General features: G+C 40.2%; 1 protein-coding gene and 1 long non-coding RNA gene across 4 annotated transcripts in view; one reads left to right on the top strand and one right to left on the bottom strand.

Moving 5' to 3' along the window:
* Positions 1 to 26,177, top strand: part of LOC113011196 (uncharacterized) — a 129,808-nt gene that overhangs the window by 30,472 nt on the left and 73,159 nt on the right. For all 3 annotated transcript variants that reach the window (XM_080293289.1, XM_080293288.1, XM_026150630.2), the window contains exons 3-5: positions 21,389 to 21,475; positions 22,610 to 22,684; positions 24,073 to 24,312. In XM_080293289.1, coding sequence (XP_080149415.1) covers positions 21,389 to 21,475; positions 22,610 to 22,684; positions 24,073 to 24,312 — 402 coding nt within the window. The remainder of the gene's footprint in view (positions 1 to 21,388; positions 21,476 to 22,609; positions 22,685 to 24,072; positions 24,313 to 26,177) is intronic.
* LOC145422044 (uncharacterized) lies at positions 1,054 to 2,159 on the bottom strand. Its single transcript, XR_013903425.1, has 2 exons — positions 1,991 to 2,159; positions 1,054 to 1,379 (listed from the first exon to the last, which is right to left on the bottom strand). It is a non-coding gene; the product is annotated as an uncharacterized LOC145422044 (long non-coding RNA).

The raw sequence follows: 26,177 nt of genomic DNA, 5'->3' as shown, positions 1-26,177 counted from the left end.
CCAAGCCTAGTCAAGTGCTACAGGCAAACAGAATTATGACTGTCAGAATGAATGCTGCAAGAGTTGTGAAAAAGCTACATTTAATGTATGTTTTAATGTATGTTAGGCCTGTAAATGGTAAGTAGAGTTGATCTCAAAAATGAAAAATATGCATATGTTTAGTACAGTTTTTCCAGGCATAATTAGTGCACTACTAATATTTTAGCTTTTTTGGTATTTTCTTAATTCATAGGCTGGATGAAAGTATAGTTGAGGGAGACACAACAACGAGAACATCTAAGCATTGGTGACTATACGCAGTAGGCCTGTAGGTCATATGAGTGTTCCTGTCCAAGAGAGAGGATCATACTGTGTCTGAGAGCAGATGTTTTACCACAGGGGTTTCTCTGATGTTGTCATATCACAACTCCTCAAATGCATCAGACACACAAGTGAGACCTGAAATGTCCATTCGAGGCCGACTTTTTTCCATGCCTAATTGACTTGGAAAGAAAATGCAATCTAAATACAAAAGTTGCACCCAAGTTAAAATAAGTTATTCATATCTTGATTTGCTGTTCGATGTTCCAAACTTCATTAATGACAAACCTGTCAGTAAACTGTTCAATTTGAGTTGCTCAGTCCAGTTGTTAGACTTTATTATACACTGCTGTCTTCTTTTATAGAGTAAAAAGTAATCGAAATTGTATAAAAATATTAGCAGCGCAATTTTCAGATATATAATAGTTTAAATTATGGGTGGGTGGTATAAACGGTATACGGTAGAAACGATATGAATTTGGCCAATGGTAGAGATTTTGACTATACCGCTCTACCGCAATAGCGTATGTTGATGGTGTCATCAAGCTGCGCCTGTTTTGGTTGAAAGTATTGCAGCGGCTGCAAACAATATCATCTGCAAATTATGCCGGGTGACAGTAATAGCGAAGAGATGAAACATGTAACGCGGTTAAAGGACCAGGGCGCCTGACTGCAGCCTCATAGACAATGAGCTATCAGAATAAGATTCGACTATGGAGCCTAAGGGTGTGAATAAAACACAGGAAACAAAAGTAGAGCTCAAATATATATATATTATGTTTGTTATGAGAAGTGTATAGACGGATGTACAAAAGAAATAAAAACATATGCATATATATCACAAACAAAAATAATGTTGACAATACAAAACAGCTTAGTAGGTTCCAAAAGGAGGTGGGATAAGGTGTAGTCCAGTATGTGATTTAGTTTAGTTCCATGGACCTGTGATAGGTCATGTGTCAACAATTTGTGATTCAGTCCATAGGTTCACAATTCCTACCGCAACGTAGCGGTGGTCGGGTGGCTCGCCATCTCGCGCTGATCAGGGCTGATCGCGGGAGAACAAAAAAAAACCTGACCTAAACAAGGTCAAAAAACAGAAATTATCATTCACAGAAGAAAATGAAACAGCATTCTACTGCTGTGACAAAATAAATCCATAAATCCATAAATAACAAAGTCAAGTAATCAATGCCACGTTTCATACAACAATCAATAAACCATCATCTCTTATAATGAATGTCATTCTAAATACTATTCTAGAAAGACATTCTCATGGGTCCCATCAAAGTATATCAGCGTTAAAGCTAATAAATATTATCCAAAGTTAATCAAATATATTTACAAAACTCATTTAATCACAGGTGTTGCGCAACAGATTCAATAATGTAAATGGAATTTAACTCAATGCAAAATCTCATAGGCCGTTTCGGCATTTCATCAGAAAAGTAACAAAAAACATCCAAAACGGACAAAACTACAAAAATCAAATCACTCGTTCAACTCTAGATACGTTAAGTCAACATTCGGCCATAATGGAATAAACAAAAACAACAATATTCAATAGATGACACTAGTAATTGCACTTACTGTCGCTAGCCTAGCATTAGCTTACCGGCATTGTAGGATGTGCGATCGCGGCTCCGCATGTACATTAATTGTGACAAAACAAAACAAACAAATAACTCACCGTTGAGTCGAGTGTGAGGTAGTGTAAAGATGAATGAATCGGCCGGGTTATTGCACGCTGTCAACTGGCCTGTAGTGCAAAATTTGTCGTGATCTGACAAGTACGCCAACCACAGGGACAACAGCAGCCAGAGGAGCAGGGACATGCAGCTGATTGACCCGGAACTTATACAGGATTCATTCCCGCCACAATAAAGGGACTGGCGGAAGTGGGGTCAGAAGTTACCGTGGTTACAAACACGTTTTGGAATATGAAGAAAGCCAAAAACTGCGCTTCCTCCACTTCCGTACTATTGATTCATTAATGTTGAATTCTCTCGCAGCTGCTCTATTCCCATGTTGTTGCAGTATATTAATGACTAACCTCGTATTGTGGATGGATTATCTCAGTTGTTCTCCTGACTGAAGTTTGGTCCGTTTACAGCATCCTGCCATGCGATTGCATTTGTCCCTAACCATCGGGAACCCTCACGTTAACTTGTATCGAGTGGAAAAAAGTTAGCGTTCATCCTTCAGCTTCACTGTGTTTATGTTACGCTAACATAGCTGTGTCGCTAGCGATCATGTAGCACATCATTATATACCAGCTAGCCCAACTTCAGTAACCCTACAAACGTCACTGCTGTTTATTTTCTGTCTTCATTTGTGTTGGAAGTGACAGCAGAGCTGTACTTTGAATTTTTCAGTCAATACATGCTATATCATGCTTAGGTGGAAACTAGCGAGCTAACTTCCTGCTAACTTCCTGCTAACTTCCTGCTAGCTTCTAACTCCATTAAATTTAATAAATTCTGTTTTCATGGATTCCTGGATGTTAAACTTAATTGTTACACCTTGTAAATCAGCAACTCTGATCATGTTATTAAAGATGAAAGAATTTAGACAGTTTTTAACTCTCAGTGATGCTGCAGTGTTTGTTTGACTTTGGAACCTATAAGTTTTGGACCAAGATTACTCTGCGAGGCTCCTGACTATGGTAGCTGTAATCCTCCAACAATCCATCAAGCGGTGCGGCTTCATAGCTTACCAAAGTCGTACTAAAACATTTTTGACAGATTTTTGAGCGCCGTGTACCACATATAATTAGTTCGAGGTCAGTAAGCACAACCAGAATTCATACATTAGGCGCACTGTTGATTTTTGAGAAAATTAAAGGATTTTAAGTGTGCCTTATAGTGCAGAAAATACATTATGCAGAAGAAAAGAATAGATCGCGATATATATCATTACCGCACATGCTTCAAATTATACCGCAATATGGATTTTAGGCCATATCGCCCAGCCCTAGTTTCAATAGTAAAACAATTTAATAGTAAACATAATTAATCTTGTATTTAGAGTAGTAGTTCTCTGGAATTACAATTCAAAGACTACTTTCTTAAAGTAACTCGGTAGCATAATTCATAAAGGACATTGAACGCTGTACTCTTTGACCTGTTCATTAAGAATAATTTTTACAACTGAATAAAAACAACTGTCTGCACTGATTACAGTGACTTTGGTTGTTTTTTGGTTGATCAGACTAAAAACCTACATGGCAAAAAATCTGATTCTGGATCGTCAGTAGTAGCCAGGCCAGTCAGTAATTTGAGTGGTATACCAGAAAATACATTGCATTACATTTCCAAAAAGTAGAAGATTTCAAAGTTAGGAGTTTTTCTCCAGGAGGATTTATATCAGCACTTCTTCCAGTTTGGAGGAGCGCTTATTTGATAGGAGAAGAGGAAAGAGCCAATATACAATCTGTCAAATGGACAAAAATGAACTCTAACAGCTGCCTTAATGTTATACAGGATAAAATGCTGCTTTAACATGGTCAACATTAAGAGAATAACACAACTTGACTGCAGTTCAAATACATTCTATATTAAGAGGAACTTGGTGAATCATTTTTACATAATGACTTGTTAGACTGGCACATTGACATCTCTAGGTGGATGGTGAAGACACGTCAGACACAATATCAATCAATGTCTCAGACAGGGGAGTTTCTCTTCAGCTTCTGTTTTCTCTGCTTTTTTAACTGCATTGTTTTTTCCATGTCCTCCGATTTCTGTTATTCAGTAGTAGCAGGTGTTTACTCTTCCTTTTGCTGTGCTCAGCTGGGATGAAGGCCTTTAATACACCTTTTTGTAATATGAGCTGAATATGAAGCCAGGTGCTCATGTGTCCTCAATGTCACTGAGGACAGCATGTTTTAGTTCTGCCTCGTTTTCATCCTCACACCTCATTTTACTAAAACAGCACCTACTTTACTGCTTTAGAGTGGACTGAACATGAGTGGCCTTATCTCACTTTACACATAGCAGCGGAAAGATCAAGACCAGTACAATCAGAATTCTAATTCAAGAAAGAAAAACAGAGTATTAAGTGTAGTTCAAACAAATAAATATCATATATAATAAATAATTAAATAAATAATTATTCTATTAAATTAATATAATAATAATTATTATATTAAATTATTTAATTAATGATGCCTTAACACCAATTTCTTGTCATCTCCTCTCAACCAGGCACATGATAATTTACCAGTGCATAGTCATGACCCAGTGTGGAGTACTCTCAGCTTTTTTTAAATCTAGATTTAAACATATATATACTCTTTCAAGTCTAAGGTTTGACGCATCAGGAGTTATACAGTAAAAAGAAGTCATCTGGACCTTCTGCAACATGCGCACTGTAAGCTAAAGTAGCTTTGCATGAATCATGGTTCAAAATAATCCTTACTTCATGTTCTGACCTACAGTAGCATCCTCTCCACTGTGCTGCAACATAAGCCCACTGTAAGTACAAAATACTTTCACAGTGATGAGACTAAAAGTCATACAGAAACATCCTCGCTTGAGGATCAATAAGCTATTGAATAATGGGGTACACTTAGTTTACACACCGCTTCTACATTTTGTTCAGTAAATAAAAACATGATGTAATATATCATGTGTTGTTTGTCTGATGTTACATTTAAAGTAAGGTGATTTTTTAAATTAAAACCTGTATATTCTTTTTACAATAACAAGAGATTAAAAACACTTTATTATGTATCTTTTAGGCCTGATCTTGTCACAGTTATTGTACTAATTGTGTATGTTTCATCGTTTGTAAGCACAAATATCTAAAACCACTTTATAGAAAAACATAATTGTAATGAGTAATGAGCTGCCAATGTCTTCTCTGTAATTTTTTAGTCTTTTTTTCTGTGGAAGTAAAATTTCTTTGTAGTGTTGCTTCTTTTTATTTCTTTGGTAGTTAAATGTCTTTACACTGAATGAAAGGGGAACAATTTGGAGGTGTTTTATTGAAACGATTTATTAATTGTAATTTTAGTGTTCTGGCCCAATTTAGGATTAAACTGGACTGAATGTGTATAGTGACTTTAACAGCAGAGTGAAGTTTACCTTACTGTGGGCTCATGGTGTAACACAATGGATAGGAAGCTACTGCAGTCAACTCATGTTTTTATCAAGCTGGGATGTGGCTGTGTTTGTTGAGGCATACTAACACACCCCTGCAGGAGTATGCTTTTACTGTATGTGTGGTATCACAGTACAGGGGAGGGAGAGAGGAGTGACCTTCTTGGAATATTGTGTGTGTTTGTGTGTGCCCGTGTAAAAAGAAAACACCCAGTGAGAGTGTGCGTTTGCATTTGAGGCGTTTTGCATTCCTGAGTGCATGCATTTGTATGTGTATGTGTGTTGTGCTACGGGACCTTGAGGTCATATGCAACTGCAGTACAGTGGAGGAGCAAAGGCAGCAGTGAGGTCATCGCACACACCTTGGCTGTCACTGTCAATAATAGGGATGTGTGTGTGCTGAGTTCAGCTTATCTGTTGAAGTGAATATGACATAAGCGAAGCTTTTACAGCACTTCTGGAAATGGCTGATTGACTGACAGCTGAGCAAATGTGACATCCTAAAGCCACCAACACAGACAGAGCAGTTTTCAAACTTAGATGGTTTTTACTGCAAACTTTGATCTCTGTTAATAATAATAATAGTAATAATATTAAGAATTATTAAAAAAAAATATGAATAAAAGAGAAAAAGTCAGCTCTAAATTAAAATAATTCAATTGTACTCCACAAGGTATATTCTGACACATGGGGGCATAGTGAGATCTAAAGCAATATATACACTTTATTTATCACCAAAACTTTGGTGACTGTTAATCAACCAAAACATGAATAACAAGCAAACTTAATAATAGAAATAAAATAATTTCAGATTCAGTTCTCACCATTCGGTTTCAGTTCCAAAATTCAGTTCAAGAGTAATCAACCGCAGATTAGTAAAACTATGTTTTACTAGCGGACCGAAAGTGTTACTGTCACGGTCCGCTGTGACAGACCGTGTGGAGAGTGCGTGGAGGACTCAGGTGCAGACACGAGTGACACGGGAGTAAACTTTAAACAAAAGCGAGCCTTTTATTGTGGCTGGTAACGCAAGAGAGACAAACAAGAATAAGGGCAGCTCAAAAGCAATAACTAAACAGAAACCTAAACTGGGAATGAACTGAGGTAAGACTATGAATACAACAGACCGGGCATGGAAACATGGAGGGTGGGAACACAGACGACGCGACACAGACTGTACGAAACACAGAGACTAAATACACATGAGGGAAGATCAGGGGAAGTGGATGCACACGGGGAACACAGGTGACACTGATAATCATAACAAGACACGGCAGGAGTGAACGTAACACTGATGGGAGATGGGCAAAGTAAAGCAGGAAGTACACAGAGGTTCAAACAGGAGGAGAGAGAGCACGGGGAGAACGCAGACATAACGGGCTGGGGAAAACATAGAATAAAGCACAAAGAGAGACGAGGGCTCATAAATACACAGAGGGGCACACAGGGGGTAAGAGTCATGAAGGGAAAACACATAAGGAACAACGTAACAGATCAACCCAGGAAGCATGGCCTAAATAAAGAACAAAATACAAAAATACATGAAAACTAAGAATACTGGGCCCACATGGCCCAGGACCATGACAGTTACTGACGGGAATCTACAGCGTCTTGAGCTGAATTAAGACTTCAGAAGTCATTCGTCATGTCGAATGACCAGCGGATGAACTCTCAGGTTGGTAATAAATGTATTACATGTATAAGACCAAGCGTCATGTTAACAAATGATAGCCGTACAGTAGCTTTTATGCTTATTGTAGCTGTTAGCTACAATAAGCATTGAATTCAGCTTTGACAAACAAATATGATCGACTGTTTCTAGTAGAATTCCAAAGTTGTCATCTTGTACCCTGTCAGAGCCCTGACAGGGTACAAGAAACTATTTTGTGCAACTTTTTTGGAGGAAAATCTAGCATCTGAGTCCACACAACGTTCACAAGACTTACAGTTTTAATTCGTTCCAGGGGAAAACTTTCCCAAGTTTCAGGTCCATTGTTCGTCTTCTCCGCAGGTCTGTAATGATATGTTTACTCACAACATCACTACTTATCATCTTTTGTTCAAGTACTCCTTTGGCACGAGTTTTCCAAATATGTGTGTTTATTACACACATTACTAACCAAAAGAGTCTCCTTTTGTCGTCACACATTTTTTCTTTAAACAAACCATATTTAACTGCTTTAATATTAACATCCACATCATAGCCAATCTCTGTCATCTTCTGCCTGATCTCAGTTGTCCTATAACAATCCAATAGAAGATGTTCTAGGGTCTCATCTTCATCACAGCCTGTCATAGGACATTTCATGGTGGTAACAAAACAACTCCATTGTACCACCGCTCTCACAGGGAGGCGCCCGAGCGAGATGAGCCACACCACGTCTCTCATGCTTTCAGATAATAATTTGTCTTGTATATTTTTAACTATTGAAAGGTTTTCATCTTCATTTGCATACTTATATTGAATTACACCTTCATTTTTGGTTTCATTAATTTTTTTATAGATATTTTTCGTATTATCTTGGAGAATATTTAAACTATATTGTTCCCATTGACTTGATAAGTCACCGAACATAAGTCTGTGGTATGGAACACCCGCTCTGGCCCTGCCTCTTTTCTTTTGCCACAATTGCTCCTTCCCTCGAACCCACGGGGCACCCCGAGAAATTGCGCTTTGAGTAATTTTTATAAAAGGAATTCGCAAAACAATCTCTAAGTCTGGGGCTCCCAAACCCCCGTGCTTCCTACTCTTGTACATAAATTTTCTCTTAGTCACTTCTCGATTGGATCCCCAGATAAATTTAATGCACATCTTACTTATTTTCATTACAGTTGTTCTCGGAGGAGGAAAAATTGCGGCAAGGAAAAGAAGTTTCGAAATTATGTGTGTTTTTACAATATTAATACGCGTTTTATAATTTGTATCTTTATTTTCCCATTTCATAATTTCCATTTTAATTTCATTTTCTTTCTTATTCCAATTTAGTAAACTAGAGTCAGTATTATCAATCCATATACCCAAAATTTTAATCTCCCTTCATCATTTTAGGTTGTCTGGTCGGATGTCCAAGCCACACAGTTTTGTCTTGGTTCAGTTTGGCACCTGATGCCTGTTCGTAATGGTGTAATATCTCCATAACTGAAGACAGTTCGTTTTGGTTTCTAATTATCACCGTCACGTCATCTGCATACGCCAAAGCTGCGATTTTAAGGGATTTATCAAGGACGTGTTACCCCCCTCCACCATTAACAAATGGTTCAGCCCATAGCAGGACCGGCTTTTTTCTTGTTTTCAGCAGCAAGCCATGCCTATGATTGTGCCAGAGCACATTTTGAACAACACCGCCCCATGTTGTGTAGCTTTCTGGATTTTATACTTATTGGGCTACATATTTATTTATTACACAGGCTATGCAGTACATAGGATCAAAATTCAGTTGTTTTATGTGGACTTTATGTGAAACTAACATGTTTAATTATGTGGGCTACAAAAAATAATTAAGTTATAGACTATATTTATATGAAAAGCATGTATACTTACTGCATTTGAATCACTTTAACCATATGTCACCACCTGCATATGTGTTTGAAAAAAAAGGCTTTGATTTTGCCACCCCATTTGATTTCTCTGCCACCCTCATGCCACCCTAAGAAAATTTCTCTAGATCCGCCCCTGCTCCAAGGCACACATTGCCAGATGTGAGCACAGAAGCCCCAACCAGTCAGAAGAAGCTTACAGTAGCTTATCTTAGCTCAGTGGTTCCCAAACACCACCTCCCCACCTAACCACACACACACATATTTTGTTTTCAAACTCCATTGAGATTTATTTCACACCTCAAACATTTAGTAAACAATTGAACAAATAAAAGTAAACTGCAATAAATTACACGTAGCAATAAAATAAACTACTAATTCTTTTATGCTACGTCCACACCTACATGGTATTTTTGAAAACGTAGCTGATTCTACGTAGCTGATTCACCTCCCACAGGTGTGTCCTGTGGGAGGTGTTGCGGGAGTATGGGGTGTCTGGCCCATTGCTATGGGCCATTCGATCCCTATACAACCGTTGCAAGAGCTTGGTTCGCATTGCCGGCAATAAGTCGGACTCGTTCCCAGTGGGTGATGGGCTCCGCCAGGGCTGCCCTTTGTCTCCGGTTCTGTTCATAATTTTTATGGGCAGGATTTCTAGGCGCAGCCAAGTGGCGGAGGGCTTTCGCTTTGGTGGCCTCAGAATCTCATCTCTGATTTTTGCGGATGATGTGGTTCTGTTGGCTTCATCGGGTGAGGGCCTCCAGCTCGCACTGGAACGGTTCGCAGCCGAGTGTGACGCTGCGGGAATGAGGATCAGCACCTCCAAATCTGAGGCCATGGTTCTCAGCCGGAAAAGGGTGGAGTGCCCACTCCGGGTCGGGGATGAATTCCTGCCCCAAGTGGAGGAGTTCAAGTATCTCGGGGTCTTGTTCGCGAGTGATGGGAGAAGGGAGCCGGAGATCGACAGACGGATTGGGGCTGCAGCTGCAGTAATGCGGACGCTGCACCGGTCCGTCGTGGTGAAGAGGGAGCTGAGTGTAAAAGCGAAGCTCTCAATTTACCGGTCGATCTACGTCCCTACCCTCACCTATGGCCACGAGCTGTGGATAGTGACCGAAAGAACGAGATCGCGGATACAAGTGGCAGAAATGAGCCGGTTCGAGCCGCGGCTTGGACAGTCTCGGTCGTTGTGTCCTTGGGCAAGACACTTCACTTCAAAATCAGTTCTTCTGACACTAAATATATTAACGCTTATTTCAGATTAAAAAAAACAAAAAACAAAAGCTACTCACACCTAATGGATTTTGAATAACAAGGCATTTATTGTATATATTTAATGTACTCGTACTAGCAGGTCAGCCACTAATCAGAAGGTTGGTGGTTCGATCCCAGGCTGCCTCCTGGCTGCATGCCAAATATCCTTGGGTAAGATACTAACCCCACGTTTGCCTACTGGTGGTGGTCAGAGGGCCCGGTGGCGCCAGTGTCCGGCAGCCTCGCCTCTGTCAGTGCGCCCCAGGGAGGCTGTGTCTACAATGAAGCTGCCATCACCAGTGTGTGAATGTGTGTGTGAATGGGTGGATGACTGGATATTTAAAGCCCTTTGGGGTCCTTAGGGAATAGTAAAGCGCTATACAAATACAGGCCATCTACCATTTACAAAATACTGTTAATCTTAATATCTTCAGTTTTTACTTTACTGTATAAAGAACATCTCCAAAATGTCAGGAGTAGTTAGTCATTACAACAAGTGTTTGTGAACTAAAAATAAAAAATGTGGGATACTGTTTGTCCGTGATTTGAAGAGCCCAGTGCGTGCTCCTGACGCAGGGAGAACTAATTCTATCACAGAGACCTACCTCAGCAGTTGTGCAGGTGAAGCCAAAGGGAAGATATGCTTCACCATATTTTCTTGTGTTTGGCTTGGAATGAGGTTGGCTTGGAAACATTTTGGCGATGCTTCATCTCCTGCTTTGCGTTTGTGTAGGAGCCCCGTCAAAAATCTGTCCATTATGCTAGCAGTGTCCAAGCGTTCTTTTTTGTGTGTGTGTGGGCCCCACACTTCGAGAACCTCTGTCTTAGCTAGTGGAGTTGGGCAGTTAAAACAACTTGTTTCAGACTGAGGTTGAACTGAGAGGCTGCACTAGGGCCCAACATAATTGGCCTGTATTTATATAGTGCTTTACTAGTCCCTAAGGACCCCAAAGCGCTTTAAATATCCAGTCATCCACCCATTCACACACACATTCACATACTGGTGATGGCAGCTTCATTGTAGACACAGCCACCCTGGGGCGCACTGACAGAGGCCAGGCTGCCGGACACTGGCGCCACCGGGCCCTCTGACCACCACCAGTAGGCAACGGGTGAAGTGTCTTGCCCAAGGACACAACGACCGAGACTGTCCAAGCCGCGGCTCGAACCGGCAACCTTCCGATTACAAGGCGAACTCCCAAGTGTTGAGCCACGATCGCCCCGAAATAATAAGGATTACTTTAAACCATCAATCATTCAAAGCTACTATGGCAGAGTCAAAAAACATTAAAATAAACAATGTGTAAAAACTTTCAGGGCAATAAATGCACACATTATAATGCATTTTTTTAACTGCATCTCCAAGGTGGATATTTAGCTTGTTGTTAGATTTTAAAGCTTCAATAGCCAAACATTTTATTGTATTTATTCATTGACTAATGGACCACAAATTCTAGGTTTGCTTTCTGTTCTCGCTAAGCAAATTTGAGACCACCGCCACAGCTTTAATAGGACAGTGTACTTACTCCTCCCAAAGTTTTAATCCTGTTAGGTTTTTTTTAATTGATTATGCTCATTATTAACTATGGGCTTCATCTATTATTACAGAGCACCTAGAGTGTGAGTTCTACAGAGGAAAGTATAACTTCTGTTAGACCGTTCTTTTGCTCTGTGTCATTCATGTGATTTCTGGTTAATTTGTCTGTGCGTATCTTTTTATATTAACACCAGTTAATTCAACACATCTCCCATTTTCCCTGGCACCATCTGCTTGGTTTCTGTCATCTGTTGCCCCTTCTTCTTTGTACTGCTAAACTTTGTCTCTGACAGCAGTAAAACATAGCCAAGAAGATTTCAAAACTTAGTAATCTTAAAGCGCTGTGGTGCAAGGAGTGATATTCTAGATATTAATATTGGTCAACCCATGAAAAAGCTAAAACCAACAAAATAGTCACTAACTTGAGCACCATAGGCACAAGGTATCATGTTTGCCAGTGAGGACTTAAATGCGGGTCTCAAGGTTGTCACAGTTAGGTGTGCTTATTTACAGTGCAATTACAAACTGCTATATACAATGGTGCTGGTAAGGAATGGGACTCCAGGGATCCAGGGAGAGGTAACAAACATCCAGTCATCAAACACTCTTCACAGAACAGAACAATCACTTACAGAAACTCAGGCTTTCCACAGTGAGGGAAAAATCCAGGGAGGTGCCGCAGTGAGGAACCCACAGTGAGTACCACCCAGGTGGGGAGAACAAAATAAACAAAGAGCAAGGCAAAGGAGGGAAGAGAGAAAAAGAGAGAGAGAGAGAGAAAAGAAAAGAGAAGACAACAAACAAGCTAACGAGCCAGGGAGGACCCCCTCCTTGTCCCATGACTGTTCCTTACACTGAAGACTGGAGAGATATGGTTTTAGCTCGGAAACATGGAAAGCATTGTCGATGTGTATGTTGGGCAAAGACTTCACGCAAGCAGAGATGGGGTTAACCTCAATCTGGCCTCAATTTCATATGGAACCGCTAAAATTTGTGGACAGTTTCTTAGATTCTGCTTGAATAGGGCCCTAGTCAGGAGCCAGACCTTCTGCCTAGGAGTATAGGAGTCTGATTCCTTCTGGAGGAAGGTTGCTTGCGTGGTCTTCCAGATACGGCGTCACCTGCACAAATGATGCTAAACAGATGGGGCAGAGTGCTCACCTTCTATTCCCGGAAAGAGCGGGGATTGGTGGCCCAAAGAGGCCTCGAAAGGGAACAGGCCAGTTGCTGAAGAGGTCATGCAATTATGAGTGAATTCCACCCAGGCAAGCTGCATGGTCCACGCGGTTATTGGTGGAGACGATGCATGGAGTGCAGATTCCAGCTCCTGATTGTTTTGTTCAGCTTGACCATTGGTCTGGGGATGAAAACCAGATGACAAACTGACCTTCATGCCAATTGCTGAACAGATCTCTTTCCAGACCTGGGGCCCGCGATCGGAGAGAATGTCAAGAAGGATCCCGTGGAGGCAGAAAATGCGGTCTGTGAGGAGCTGAACCATGTCCAGTGCTGTGGAAGGTTTGGGTTGGGCGCCAAAGTGTGCATCTTTTGAAAAGCGATTTACTATGGTGAGTATTACCGTGTTTCAACTGGAAGGGCTCAGACCAGTCACACAGTTGAGAGTGATGTGGGACCAGGGTTGTCCAGGAGTTGGAAAGTGCCTGAGCAGACCTGCAGGAGGAAAGCTGGAAGACTTATTCTGTGCACAGATAGAACAGGAAGAGAAGTATTCTCTAGCATCCTTTATCAGTGTAGGCCACCAAAAGAGATGCTATAGGAAGGTGAAGGTCTAATGGATGCCAGGATGCCATGTAAATTTAGTTATGTGTGCCCAGTGGCATATACGGAAGCAGAAATGAAGAGCTGGCTGGGCAGGCCGTTACCGGAGTATTGCTGTGACAGAGCATCATGCTTGATGTTGTGTGAACTGTGTCTGTAAGTTATGGAAAAGTGGAAATGGGTAAAAAACAGGGCCCACCTGGCTTGTCAGGCATTAAGCTGTTCAGCTGTCTGTAGGTAGGCTAGATTCTTGTGATCCATCCAGACTATGACTCGAGCCAAGGTCTCAACACCTCCAAGGTGAGGACGTTGTCGTTCTGTTCTGCAAGAGAGAGACTGCAACAAAACTTTTTTTAAGAAGTTTGAATGCAGCTTTGACTGGGTGACACCACTGAAAGGGAATTTTGGGAGAGGTTAGTTGGGTCAGAGGCAAGACAAGACTGAAATCCCTGATGAAGCGATGGTAAAAATTAGCGAATCCCAGGAACCGTTGCAGCTGTCTGCAGTCTCGGACCAGCCAGAGATGCTGGTTCCCAGCTTGATATCCAGTGTTTGTTCCAATCAATGCAGGGGTTGTGTAAACATAGCCGGGGTGATCCAGAATGAGAGGTGCTTTGAACATGTAGAAACTATTCTGCTCCATGTGATTACCCGAAAGGGAGAGAGTGACAGAATTGGTCTTATGAGTGATGTCAGGTGTTGACCATCCAGGGCACTGACCATGGAAACATTACATTTTTGCACCAGGCAATCATTAAAGTAAAGGTGCAACATTTTGGCCACATGGGAGAGGAGTTGATGTCCCATGTGACCCTTCTTATGCATTATAAGCACTCACCGGCCGCTAATCTATGGTGGTGTTCAGCGGGGGTTTGATGAGAGGGTCTGAGCTGCAAAATCACTTCTCACCTTCTCATGTCTTTCGGCCGCATCAGCAGTGCTTCTGCCCGAATCAACGAACTCTGGGAATTGGCGTTTTGCATCTCCTGATGTGCCCGCATGTGATCATGAATCCTAATACACAAAGGTATAAGAGAGTCTAGGGAAGCAGGCAAATCTCAACCACTAGTTCATCTTTTAATTCATTACAGAGGTTATTTAATGAAGTTCCCCTGAGGGCATTCTTTCCCAGCCTCTGTCCTTCGCTCCGTTTACCTTGCTTGAGGTTCAGCAGACCAAGACACAGGGCATGCAGTCAAAAGGGTCCTTAGCACATTTGTTTTGTGCAGTTCTTGCCAAAAACGAAGTCCAGTGTCTTATTTCAAAATAAAGCTGTTTGCAATTCTTTAAAGGTTTGTGACTTATATAATATAGAGGCCTGAAACTTAGTCCTTCATGCACCATACATCCTCAGGCATGCTGCTTTATTTGACTTAAACACGTACACACAGCAGATAAACACTAGCCAGAGAATATGAATTTAAGGAAATGCAATGCTAGTTCATGTCATCCTGTAAAATCACTACCACTCAGTGCCTTTAGAAGGCTTTTGCCATCTTTACAGAAGGAAACACCTGCCATTACAATAAATCTAACCTGTCTTTTCAACTTGGGCAGGCAAGCTGTCGCTTATCTTCATCATCATGTTTATTTATATTTATTCACATCAACACTGAACAATAACAAACAATAATATATTTATAATTAAATTACAATTGATCCTTCAGTTTAAAAATGTTTGTGCTTTACAACCTCTAATAGCTCACTGCCTCCATTACCATTTCTCTCTCCTCTCTTTTACATCCCACTGCTATCCATTGCCTTCTTGGCTTTCTTGTCCGCCCCTTTAAACTTTAAACTCGACTTAAGTGCTTGTGTCTCTCCAGACATAGTGACAGCTGTGACTGAGAATGTGCTGCAGCAGTTTGACTCTAACCTCTTCTGTCCTTGGTATGGAGTGAATATTAGCAGCATATGCGTGCCAATATTAGCTCCACAAACTAGTGGCAGGTAGCAGAAACAGGCCAAAGACAGCATGATAACATCGGGAAGATGATGGTAAAAGATCTCTCAATTTTGGGGGTAAAATACTGTCCCAGCTGTACTCCCCTGTGATTTGCACATCTCACCTAGTTCTAAGCTCCCTTCTATAATAGGCGGGCCCCTTTGAAAGCATTTGACTGCATTTCAAAACAAATTTGAAAAATGAGTCAGATTAAGAGTTTGCTCAAGACTAATCATATCTTTTCATTTTATGTCACAGGTCAGGGAACACTCAGGTGTTGAAGCTGGCAGTAATATCAAATGATCGTTTATTTGAACCTACAAATAAAGTAAAACACAAAGCAGTGCACAGAGGTGGCAGGAGTACCAACCAGTGAGAGAGACAAACGCAGCAGAGAACTCACAATCAAGAGGAAAATTAGACAACAGCTTTTTCAAGACTAACACACCATTTCCTTGTATTGACAACATTTAGGAAATTATACTGTACTCGTATATAAGGATTCTAAATATCACATGTATATAGTTTGTCTTCAAACATTTGACCTCTGACCTCACGTTTACATTTTTGCCTTTCCTTTAAGTTGGCCCTAAACGAGTTCTTGTTCAGGACTACTTTCATACTAAACTTCCTAAACTGACCCGTGAGATGTCTATAAATACAGCAGCAGGATTGCCCTCAGCCTGGATGCAATTATCTGGAATCGTTACTCTTGAATAGACCGGAAGTGCATCTCAGTTCAGTATTGGTGGATGGTTACCTTCACCCCTGTAAGATACGGTCCAAGATGGGAAAAAGTGCACTTAACAAAGCCCAAACTACCCCAGAGGCACTGCACAGCAGGCAGCACTATATGCACTATGACATTGCAGAAGAAATGTTTGAGTTGTGGCTTCCTTCTCAACAACTTTAAAGTGGTATTCCAGAGATGTTCACATCTGTGCTTTTATAGGACCTGAAGAATGTTAATCCTTTTAAAGAACTGGAAATTTGGGTTGCAATGTGGTACGCAGATGCACTGCACCTTTAGGCAGACCTAGACAGCTTAAATGAAAGTCAAAAGAAAGCTGACGTGAACTGGCATTGAGATCTCCTAATCCAGCTGATCTAAAAGCATTGCAACTGAGCTGCAACAAATGCTTTATTACAAATCAAGCACAGAAAGCGTGATATTGCTGACTGTCATCTAAAGTCATTATCATACTAACTGTCTCATTTACACTGCAGTACAATTATTTTGAGAGATTGTTTTTGTATAAAAGTCTTGAATCTTACCCATATGGAAAAGATATATGTAAATCTTATAAAGTTTGTATCTGTCGTGTGAAACTTGTATGAAAAGCATATAAGTGTGAAAACAGATATAAGATCCCTTGAAAAATTATATAATGAAACTTGTATGTTTTGGATACTTACTAAAACAATGTATGAAAGTAATGCGAAAGTGGCCACTTTCATGAGTAAATCATGTAAGCCTTATATGATTTACTCATGAAAGTGGCCACTTTCATGAGTAATCACATATAAGTTTTTACTATTTCTTTTCCGTATGGGTAGCCTCACCTGTTATATCAATCTCACATGAATATGTATGTCATCTGTCTGTTATATTGGTATATGCCATCTGATTTGCATATGTTCCAGAGTAGTGCATTTTTTATCAGTTGGACTGTGACTTTAACCTGGCTTTTAAAGCGATTTCCTTCCCTCCATAACAGCTAAAGTTTAAATAAGAGGCGCAAAAGTGCCAGACACTGTGGTGCAATAAGCCTATGTACAGCACAGTGGGAAGCCCATCAAACTGGATTCCTTCAAACTATGCAGTGAGGGCTATTTTAGTGGTGGTTCCCTGCTGCTATGTTTTTGGCTTGTTTCTGCTGGTAGAAAATTTTAAAGGGCTTCCAGTCCAGTGATGCAGAAATGACATAAAAATAATGTTTGAAAAAAAGGAAGTGTTTGACCTTGAGGCTTGATACTGGCTGCTATCCTCAGAGGGCTGTCTGGCCTCTGACTGTGCTTGCACGCACATGCTGCTGCTGCTGTGCGTGTGTGTGTGTGTCTGTGTGTCTGTGTCTTAGAAATAAGGGATACAAGAGGAGGGAAGAACAGTGAAACTTTTCAGACATAAAACAATAAAACATATTTATCATTTACTCACATAAGTCTATCGGCTGCATGCACCTTATATCTATGTAACACTCATAGCTTCTCGGTGACAAATGCTTCAATTTTTTTTCTATCGATGTACTGTAAACATGTGCATGTGCATCTTATACTGTATGAAAAAGGAAAGAAAAACAAATAAAGTTACCTTTCATTGATTTGGTATGTATTTTTTTTATCAGTGATTCTGAGGAAAGCTTAACAGCAACTAAACTTGTTAACATAGTCTGTATATAAAAGATGGATGAACAATGCAGAAGCGCCTTAAAGCTGCAATTTTTCTAATGGCCAGCAGAAGGTGGCTCTTCTGGACTTCCAGTTGTACAGAAGTCTTTTGTTTCCTTGGCTTCCTGCTCCTTTTCTCATGGGCAGTTTTCCCAACTCTGCTCGGATCAGCTGGTTCATGCAGTGACAAAGCATAGGTTCATAGAAAGTTTAAGGAAGTTCCTTTGTTGGAAATGTAGCTTCGTTTTCTAAGCGGTGAACATGGCAGATTTGGTTCCAAATTATCACTGAGATGTGGATCATCTAATAGGTCCATCTTTCTCTTTAAAGCGATTCACATTAAGTAACTTCGTAATAACACAAATACAAAAGTAAGTAAAAGTGTGATAGTAATCGGGGGGAAAAAAATATGGGAGACTGGCAGCTGAAGAGAAATCTACTCAAAGGGAACCCAGACAGAAAAAGAAAAAAAAAGCTGTGACGTTGTGTCTAGAATGACTCTGCAGTTAGTGCTTCTGTGTGTGTTTCTGTGTGTGCTGCTCTATACTCCAAAAATGGTTGCAGACACAAAGGAACACTGGCTCTCAGAGACACACTCATCCAGTGGACCAAAGCTTCCCTTTAATGCACACTTGTTAATTATTCACAGTATCCACCATTACAGTGCTACTGGGCCAGAGCCAAAAGTATGTGTCCCTGTTTTCCCACAGTACATCTGAAAACAAAAAACAGCTTTTCAGTCAAAACCAATGCATGTGCATTCAGGTATACAAAGCAACAAGATGTTTTATTTTCGGCACAAAGCAGCCATTTGTGACGTGCAGCTTCAGTCAGTTTTGGTTTTCAGCTGCAGTGCCAGTTTTTATGTGTATTTCAGGACCACGGACAGATACATATTAGAATTGGTGCTGTTTGTGCAAGAAGCAAAGATCACACAGTTCATTTTATTTCAGCTTCTTTCAGCTTCAGCTATTTTCATTTTGGATTGCACTCAAGTACCTTTGCATGTTCCTAATAATACTTATCTTATTCTGGGTTCTTAGTGCAGCCCCTCAGTTAGTGCAGCCTAGGGCTGCTCGATTATGGCAAAAATGATAATCACGATTATTTTCACTGAAATTGAGATCACGATTATTTGACGATATTTATTTAACCCTTTAAGATCTACCATAGAACCAAGTCCGCCAGAGCTTTTTTTTTTTTTTTTTACATGCTGTAGTGCCATTTGTGGGAGCATTTCAAGTTGCTATACATCAATACAACTGTTATAGCCCATATTTTAAAAATGTGTATGTATTAAGTCCATAGTAACTACATTAATTGCAAAAAAGTGCAATAAACTACAAAAAAATTGAAAATCGTTTTTGTTTTTTTTTGTTTTTTACATATATTTCTACTTGGAGAAATTTAAGAGGTTTATCCCTCAAAACTTTAAATACAAAAAAGTTGCAAAAAATAGTTTACAACAACAGGAAATTTATTTTGAGTGTCTTCATAGTTTTATTTTTGGAGATACAGCAATTTTTATATACTGCAGGAAAAACAAAAATTTGCAAAGAATGTGCATGTGCATCAAAATAAACTATTTCCAGCAGTGCAATTCGAGTTCTAAGCCCTACAAGTAAAAAAACTACATTTTCCGCGAAAATGACGTCACTTGCGATAGTTCGCTTTGACGTCTTTTTCAATGTGGGAAGTGTTAAGAACAGCTGATCAGATCGGCAAAGCGTGTTTCTGGAATATTATGTTTTTGTTCCTGCAAGCGCTTTTTATGCAATTTTTGCAAAGCTATATGTGGAAGGAAACCGTGACCTAGGACAAGCTGATGGCATAAGATGTAAGTACAACTCCTCTGGTTTCATATGGAAAAAAAATTTATTGTGCTAGCTTAGCGGTTCAGGTTCTACAGGGATTTAAAAATAGTTATACAAAACGAGCATGCTGCTCTGACCGGCTTTAAAGGGTTAACAATAACAATGTATTGAATAATGACTTTAAAAAATAATATAAAATAGTGTGCAAATACTGATAACAGTGCAAATGTTTGCAATAAAAGAAATAAATGAAAAATGTAAACTTTGCAGTGTTGCTCTGTGGTGCAGCTACGACACCATAGCAAAGTTTACACACTGTGTCTACTTGATCCACGTCTGACTCCGCGAACCCATAATGTTTCCACACCACTGAAGTTTTTTGTTTTTTTTTACCTCTCTTTTCAACCAACGGCAGTCACTCTCCTCTCCAAATAACTTCTGCTTAGCTTTCCGAGCTTCCCTCGGGTCCTCTTAATTGTTGTGACGGGTGTTCGGAATGCAGAGCGGTGCGCTTGATTTGCCACACGGAGCAGCGCGAGAGTAAAGCATGAGGGAGGGGCTAATAATCGGCTCAGTCATTTTTAATGATCGTTGAAAGCCCAGATCGTAATCGTGATTCAAATTCGATTAATTGAGCAGCCCTAGTGCAGCCCCTCTCCCCTTTGACAGACCTTTGTAAATGGAAAGCCTCAGTTATGTATTAGTTGACTGTATTATATATTATATGCACTATATGTTAGAATCCACCACCATAGTAGATCTCGTTGAAACCATATAGTGATTTATTTTGTAATATTTATATAGAATTATAAGTGACAGCTGGTTTTATTTGTTCAACATGGTTTTGTGATTGTCAGTAAAATAACTGTGCAAGTCAGACTTGGAGTTAATGATGTAATGGCCACTGGTAGAGTAAATATTGTATTATTTAGTTAATGCTTGTGTTTCATTGTTAAGATGACAAAATTATTATGTTAAGCTAGTTTTATTTTCGGCTGCTAATGGGAATTAATGGATGCAAATCCTCCATTTATTTTACTTAACAGATTATATTACCCTTTCAGCTTCTTTCCTTTTGCAGTACTCAAAGGAGCTAAGAAAGTCTGGCTCTTCGTGTCCCATGTGTTTGTAATAGTGGTGATGTTTCTGTCTTGTATATGTGCTTGTGAGTGTGTTAGTTCAGTCCTGGCGTATGCCTCAGCTGTTGGGAACATGCATCGATCCTCTAAGACACGTCTGTTGACAGGTTGTGTTGCCAGGGGAACCACAGATGCTGTCATCTTCTACTTGTGTAACCATGGTGATAGTCCCTTCAGCAGTGTGTTGTGTCTGCTTGCTTCACTGTCAAATGATAGGACAAAGACATACACAGCATGTGGAGGCAGGATTTGCGATGCAGCACCCGTTTGATGGGCAGACATCTGACAGAGCAGAGCTACATACAGACTGACTGAGGTGCACTGTCTCGCTCTCCATGTGGAGCGCTCTAAAAGGACCCAGCAGAGCGCTCTGTATGATAGGGACAATGGGAAACTACAACTAGTGCAAAAGTAAAACAAAGAAAAATAAATATATCTCCTGTTCAGTGTAATGAAAAACATAAAGCTGTAACAAAGGTTCTTCATATACAGATACGCTTTGCAAATCTAAACCTAGAAAACTAAAGAGACAGTCGTTATATTCTTATATATTCAGCTGAGGATGACAGTGATAATGCTCTTTATTTCCTCAGGTCCAGGGATGATGTCATCAATGATGTCATCAGGAGGACGCCAGGACCCACCAGGACAGCCTGCCTTCAGCTCTGACTACCTGTCTGGTGAGGGTGAATGGACTGAAAGTCATGTAGTAGATAGTAATTTTATCACTCTGCCTACAGTCACAGGAGAAAACCTCTGTAAACACTTTGGTGATTCATTTTGGGCTCAGTCATCCACGGCATTTTCTAAAATCTGGTCATTCAAATTGTCAGAAAGGAGGTTTATGCAGGGTATGCTCATTGGCTAATGGCGTGTGATTGACAAAACGAGCTCTCACTAATCACATTGTGATCACATTCACCCCTTCACATCCATTCATACAAGCACTTTTTTCTGTGCTTTTTTTATGTAACTGCTTTTTATCTAACATCCACACACCCTCACACTCCGATGGATACAGCAGAGAGCAACTTTGTGGTTAATATCTTGCCCAAGGATATTTGGCATGCTGACTGAAGCAGCCAGGGATCAAACCATCAGTCTACCAATTAGTAGATGACCTGCTCCACCATATGTGAATTAAATTCAAAATGTAGCTGTTAAAAAGTTTGAAGCTAACAGAAGACTTCAGCAGTTGACCTATGTACCAAAGTTACATATTTATACCATAAATTGAGGTTACTGTGCCTCATTCAGGATTTGTTGCTTGTTAAAATGCAAAGAGGAATGTTTTTCCTTTGAAAGAAAAGCTGTTGGTTAACCTGCAGCCACTTTACTGAGCAAAAACTTTGCATTTTCCAATCTTCTCTGGTGTGGGGATTATAAAGTAAGTATGCAACGCAATTTATTATCATGCATCAATTGCACAGGAATCATGTACAAAGGAAACAGCGAGGAAAAAAACATCCATTTTCAAAGTATCCTGTCAAAAACCATTACTGTGTGGTGTCTGAGGCTTTTGTAAATTTTTTGTTGCATATATATCTTTGTATTCAGTTTTTGTTACTCCATGCACCAAAATAAAATGCAGGTAGAGTTAGATGCTGATTTTATTTGCATTGGTTGACATTTGTTCTGCCCATTTGTTTGTTTATGTTCTGTCCCACTGCTTTATTTCTCCCTGCTCCTCGTCGTCTTCTTCTTTTTTCCACTCTGTTCATTTTGCTTCTCTCTTTGACTCTCGGTCCCCACTGTCCTTTCTCCATTTGCCAATTTTCTTTGCCTCTGTCTGTCCGGCTCTTTCTCTTGGTCAGGTCCTATGCGTGGGATGACAGATCAGTGGAGCCTGAACAAGACAAAGGACAGCAGCAAGCCTGACTCATTTCTAGGTCCATTTTACTTTTTCACCTTCTGTGCCATGAATACCTTTAACTGCAAACTAAGTAGCAGGTCACTGTATTTTGTCTCTTCTTGCTTTGAATCTAAATAAAATAAAAAGACTCAAGAATCTGGTGCAGATTCTGGTATTTACTTTAATGTGGGGGTTTTGAAATAAAGATGGGGTTAAAATTGCACATACATGGTCAGAATCCTGCATATAGCATATCTAATATTTGTTTAAATATGCCTTAGTAAGTTTTACTGTCACCGGGCACTTTTAGTACTAATCGAAAGCTGTAAAGGCGTTTGGCAGAATTATAATTGGATGCATTTCATCCATTTCACCACTGGCTTCTATGTGAGTCTGCCTCATTCACAATTACATCCACTCTGTTCTGTGTACTTGTGCCACTGGTACAAAACAGCCCCTGAACATGATGCTGCCACTACCATGCTCCAACAGCTGGGATAATATTCTTGGGGTTGAAAGCTTTATCATTTCACCTCTCATCCGAGAAACCTCTGCAGTTGTTCAGTTCAGAATTGAAGTCTTTTTTTTTTCAATAATTGAAACATGCCTACTTTACACACACAGTCATCACACTACAAACAGTTTCTACCTCTCTGTCAGTGCAACACAGCAGCCTACAAACCTATTGAAGAGATGTGGGCAGCTAATCTCCGAGCAGACAAACCGCTTAGACACTGAATTAATTACTTAATTAATTAATGAATTATTAATTATGTGACAGAGAAAGTGCGTTGCAGGCATTTGACAAAACTAAGTACACCCCAAGAGGGAGAATCTTTTTCACACTCTTCTTTACAACATCGCTTCAGTTCTTTGTGCTTTGCTGGGATTTGCTTATGCACAGCTCTCTTAGGTTCCTTCCTCACTATTTCAGTCAGGTTGAGGTTTCCACTGGGTATTTGCATCACCTTAATTCTTTTCCTTTTCACCGTTGTGTTGTTGCTAGTGTGCTGGGGATCCTTGTCCTATTGCATTACCTAATTTTAGCTCTTGAACATGTAAATTATAGTCAAATGTGAGGCAACATTTTTATAGAGAGGCGTTCTTAGCTTTCTCAGTGACTGAAAGGTAAAACAAGGCTTAATCATCACCCTTCCAAGACAGTGCTTGGCAGTTGGAATGAGGGATTTGTGCTAATATGCCAGGTTTGGTTTTTGCCAAACATGGCAGTCAGCATTCTGCACTTTGGTCTCTTCTGGTCAAAGGACATTATTTTACAAGTCTTGTGGTTTGTTTAGATATAACGTTACCATCAGTATTTAACTTCTCTCCCAGCTGCATGTGGTATGAGCATATAAAGTATACAACATTCAAACAGACAGCTTCCTGTTGGTGATGTAGCTCCTTGCTGTTTCTCTCCATCAGGCTTTTCTCAACCTGGGATTGGAGGGACCATGGGGTCCAGTATGCCACCCTTCCAGACCAGTATGAGCACTACTCTTGGCCAGACTGGAATGAGTCAAGCTATGGACACCCAGAAAAGTTCAAGCCATTTTGGTGTGGAAAGCAAAACCATCAGTAACACCAGTGGGAGCAGTCCCTTTAAAAGCAGCGATCCATTTTCTTCCGGTGGCATGGGAATCCATTCCATGAATCACTCTGCAGGTATCACACTGGAGCTTGGTTGCACGTAATACTGCATTCTGGGGCAGCAGGGGAGGGGGGAGTGAAGGACCAGTGAATCAAAATGTTAATATTGATTCAATATCGATAATATATAAAGGACTCATAAACTTTCCCAGACCAAATGGGTTTGGTTGCATGTCTAACACAGCTATAGCAACAAGTGGAGATCACGGATGGAGTTCACGGTCCGTGAACATCACATTTAATTTAATAAAAGCTGAGATGTTATGCTATTCTTGCTTTAATACTACTGAAGAGACGCAAAGGCAGAGCAGGAGGGAACAGTGGTGACAGGAGAAGTAACACCCTGATCACACAGGCCATGCTTTCAGCAGCAGAGGGCAGTCTTTTCTAGTTTTCACCGTCACTGGAACACTCCCAGCTCTGCTGTTTTGTTGCTGGTGACCTTATTGCTTTACACTCTGTGCACCCGGCTACTGTCCTTATCATCAATCGACAAACTGGATCAACAGACAAATGAAACAGTGACCATTTTAAATAATGTAGCTCCACACAGTGTTCATTAGTTCCTGCAGTGAAGAGAAAATAGTAGCCTAACGTAGATTTAATACACACATGACATTTGTAGTTGTCTTTATTATGAATTTCTAATGTTTATCATAATCAGTAGCAACTGGGTGTCAACTAAATTTGTTGTTGCCAGGTAACAGAAACACAAACCCAGAGTAGTGCATCAGAGTTTTCCTGCTCATGTAATTGTACATTTTAGAAACTAGAATAGAAACATGCATATTCTCCTGCAAATGCTTTTATATGTCTTCATTATGTTGTCATCTACATCTAACTCTAGATTCTGCCAGAAATCAAACCCTGCTATCAAGAGTCAAAAGAAAATGGCCTGCAAAAAAACAACTAAAGGGCTCTAAAGCCCACACTTGAACTCTTATACTGACTTTCCAAGTTTCCATTTTAGGCAGAACTTATTAAACATTTAGTAATATTTTTATTCATTAGCTTTTCTGTATTCTGCTTGTTGGTGTACTAAAGATAGTCCTTCTAGCTTAAAGCCAGCTAACAGTTATGTAACAGCTTCTATTGAGTTAAGTCCCTGTCTCTCAGCAGATCTCATGCATCAGTGACCCAATGAATATATATACTAGATACTTTCAAAATTGCTCTTCTAAAACCAAAGGTGAGCTCAGCTGTTAGCCATTAAAGGCTACTGTAATGGATGCATTTGTACACCACAATTGTTGCACAGCAGATAATTACAGTTTGTTGAGCCTTATCTATGTTAAATTCTTCTCAAGTAAGGACAACAAACATATGTTCAGAGAACATCACAATGTGCATTATGTCAATACCTGATAAAAATCTGAAGCTGTGAGCTAGCTAGCTTTATTTGGCTATTGATGAAGCTTTCTCCTACTGGCTGAAAATTGGTAGTTGGTCCTTCTCCTTTTACATCAGTGTTTCCAAACCACTGTGCCGCGAGAAATGATCGGGTTTGCCCTGGAAGATTATCTGGTTCTACCTGATTAGGACTCTTAAGCAACACCACCAAACCAAAAGTGTCACAAAAAGCAATTTGATGATCTTCCCCCGCGCACCAGGTATAGCAGAATGGGCTCAATTTGTCCCCAGTATACCTTGTATGCTTTCTTCTGACCATTACTCATGCTAGGGCCTTCATCTGGGTCAGAATTTTCTCCAGGACTCAGGTCAGATTGACTGCTTTATCTTTTCAAATATTTATCTATTGCTATTATAAGCTGCATGGTCTCAGAGCATGACTATTATGTAATTTCTGTTTTACTGGCAGTTGGCAACCCATTTAATTAGAGCAGGTAGTTGTACTGCCCTCTAGTGGAACAGAATGTAAT

Source organism: Astatotilapia calliptera, chromosome 18 (assembly GCF_964374335.1).
Source record: "Astatotilapia calliptera chromosome 18, fAstCal68.1, whole genome shotgun sequence".
NCBI classification, from domain to species: domain Eukaryota; kingdom Metazoa; phylum Chordata; class Actinopteri; order Cichliformes; family Cichlidae; genus Astatotilapia; species Astatotilapia calliptera.
The sequence above is the reverse complement of the archived record's forward strand: the minus strand, read 5'-3'. Positions and strand labels throughout refer to the sequence as shown.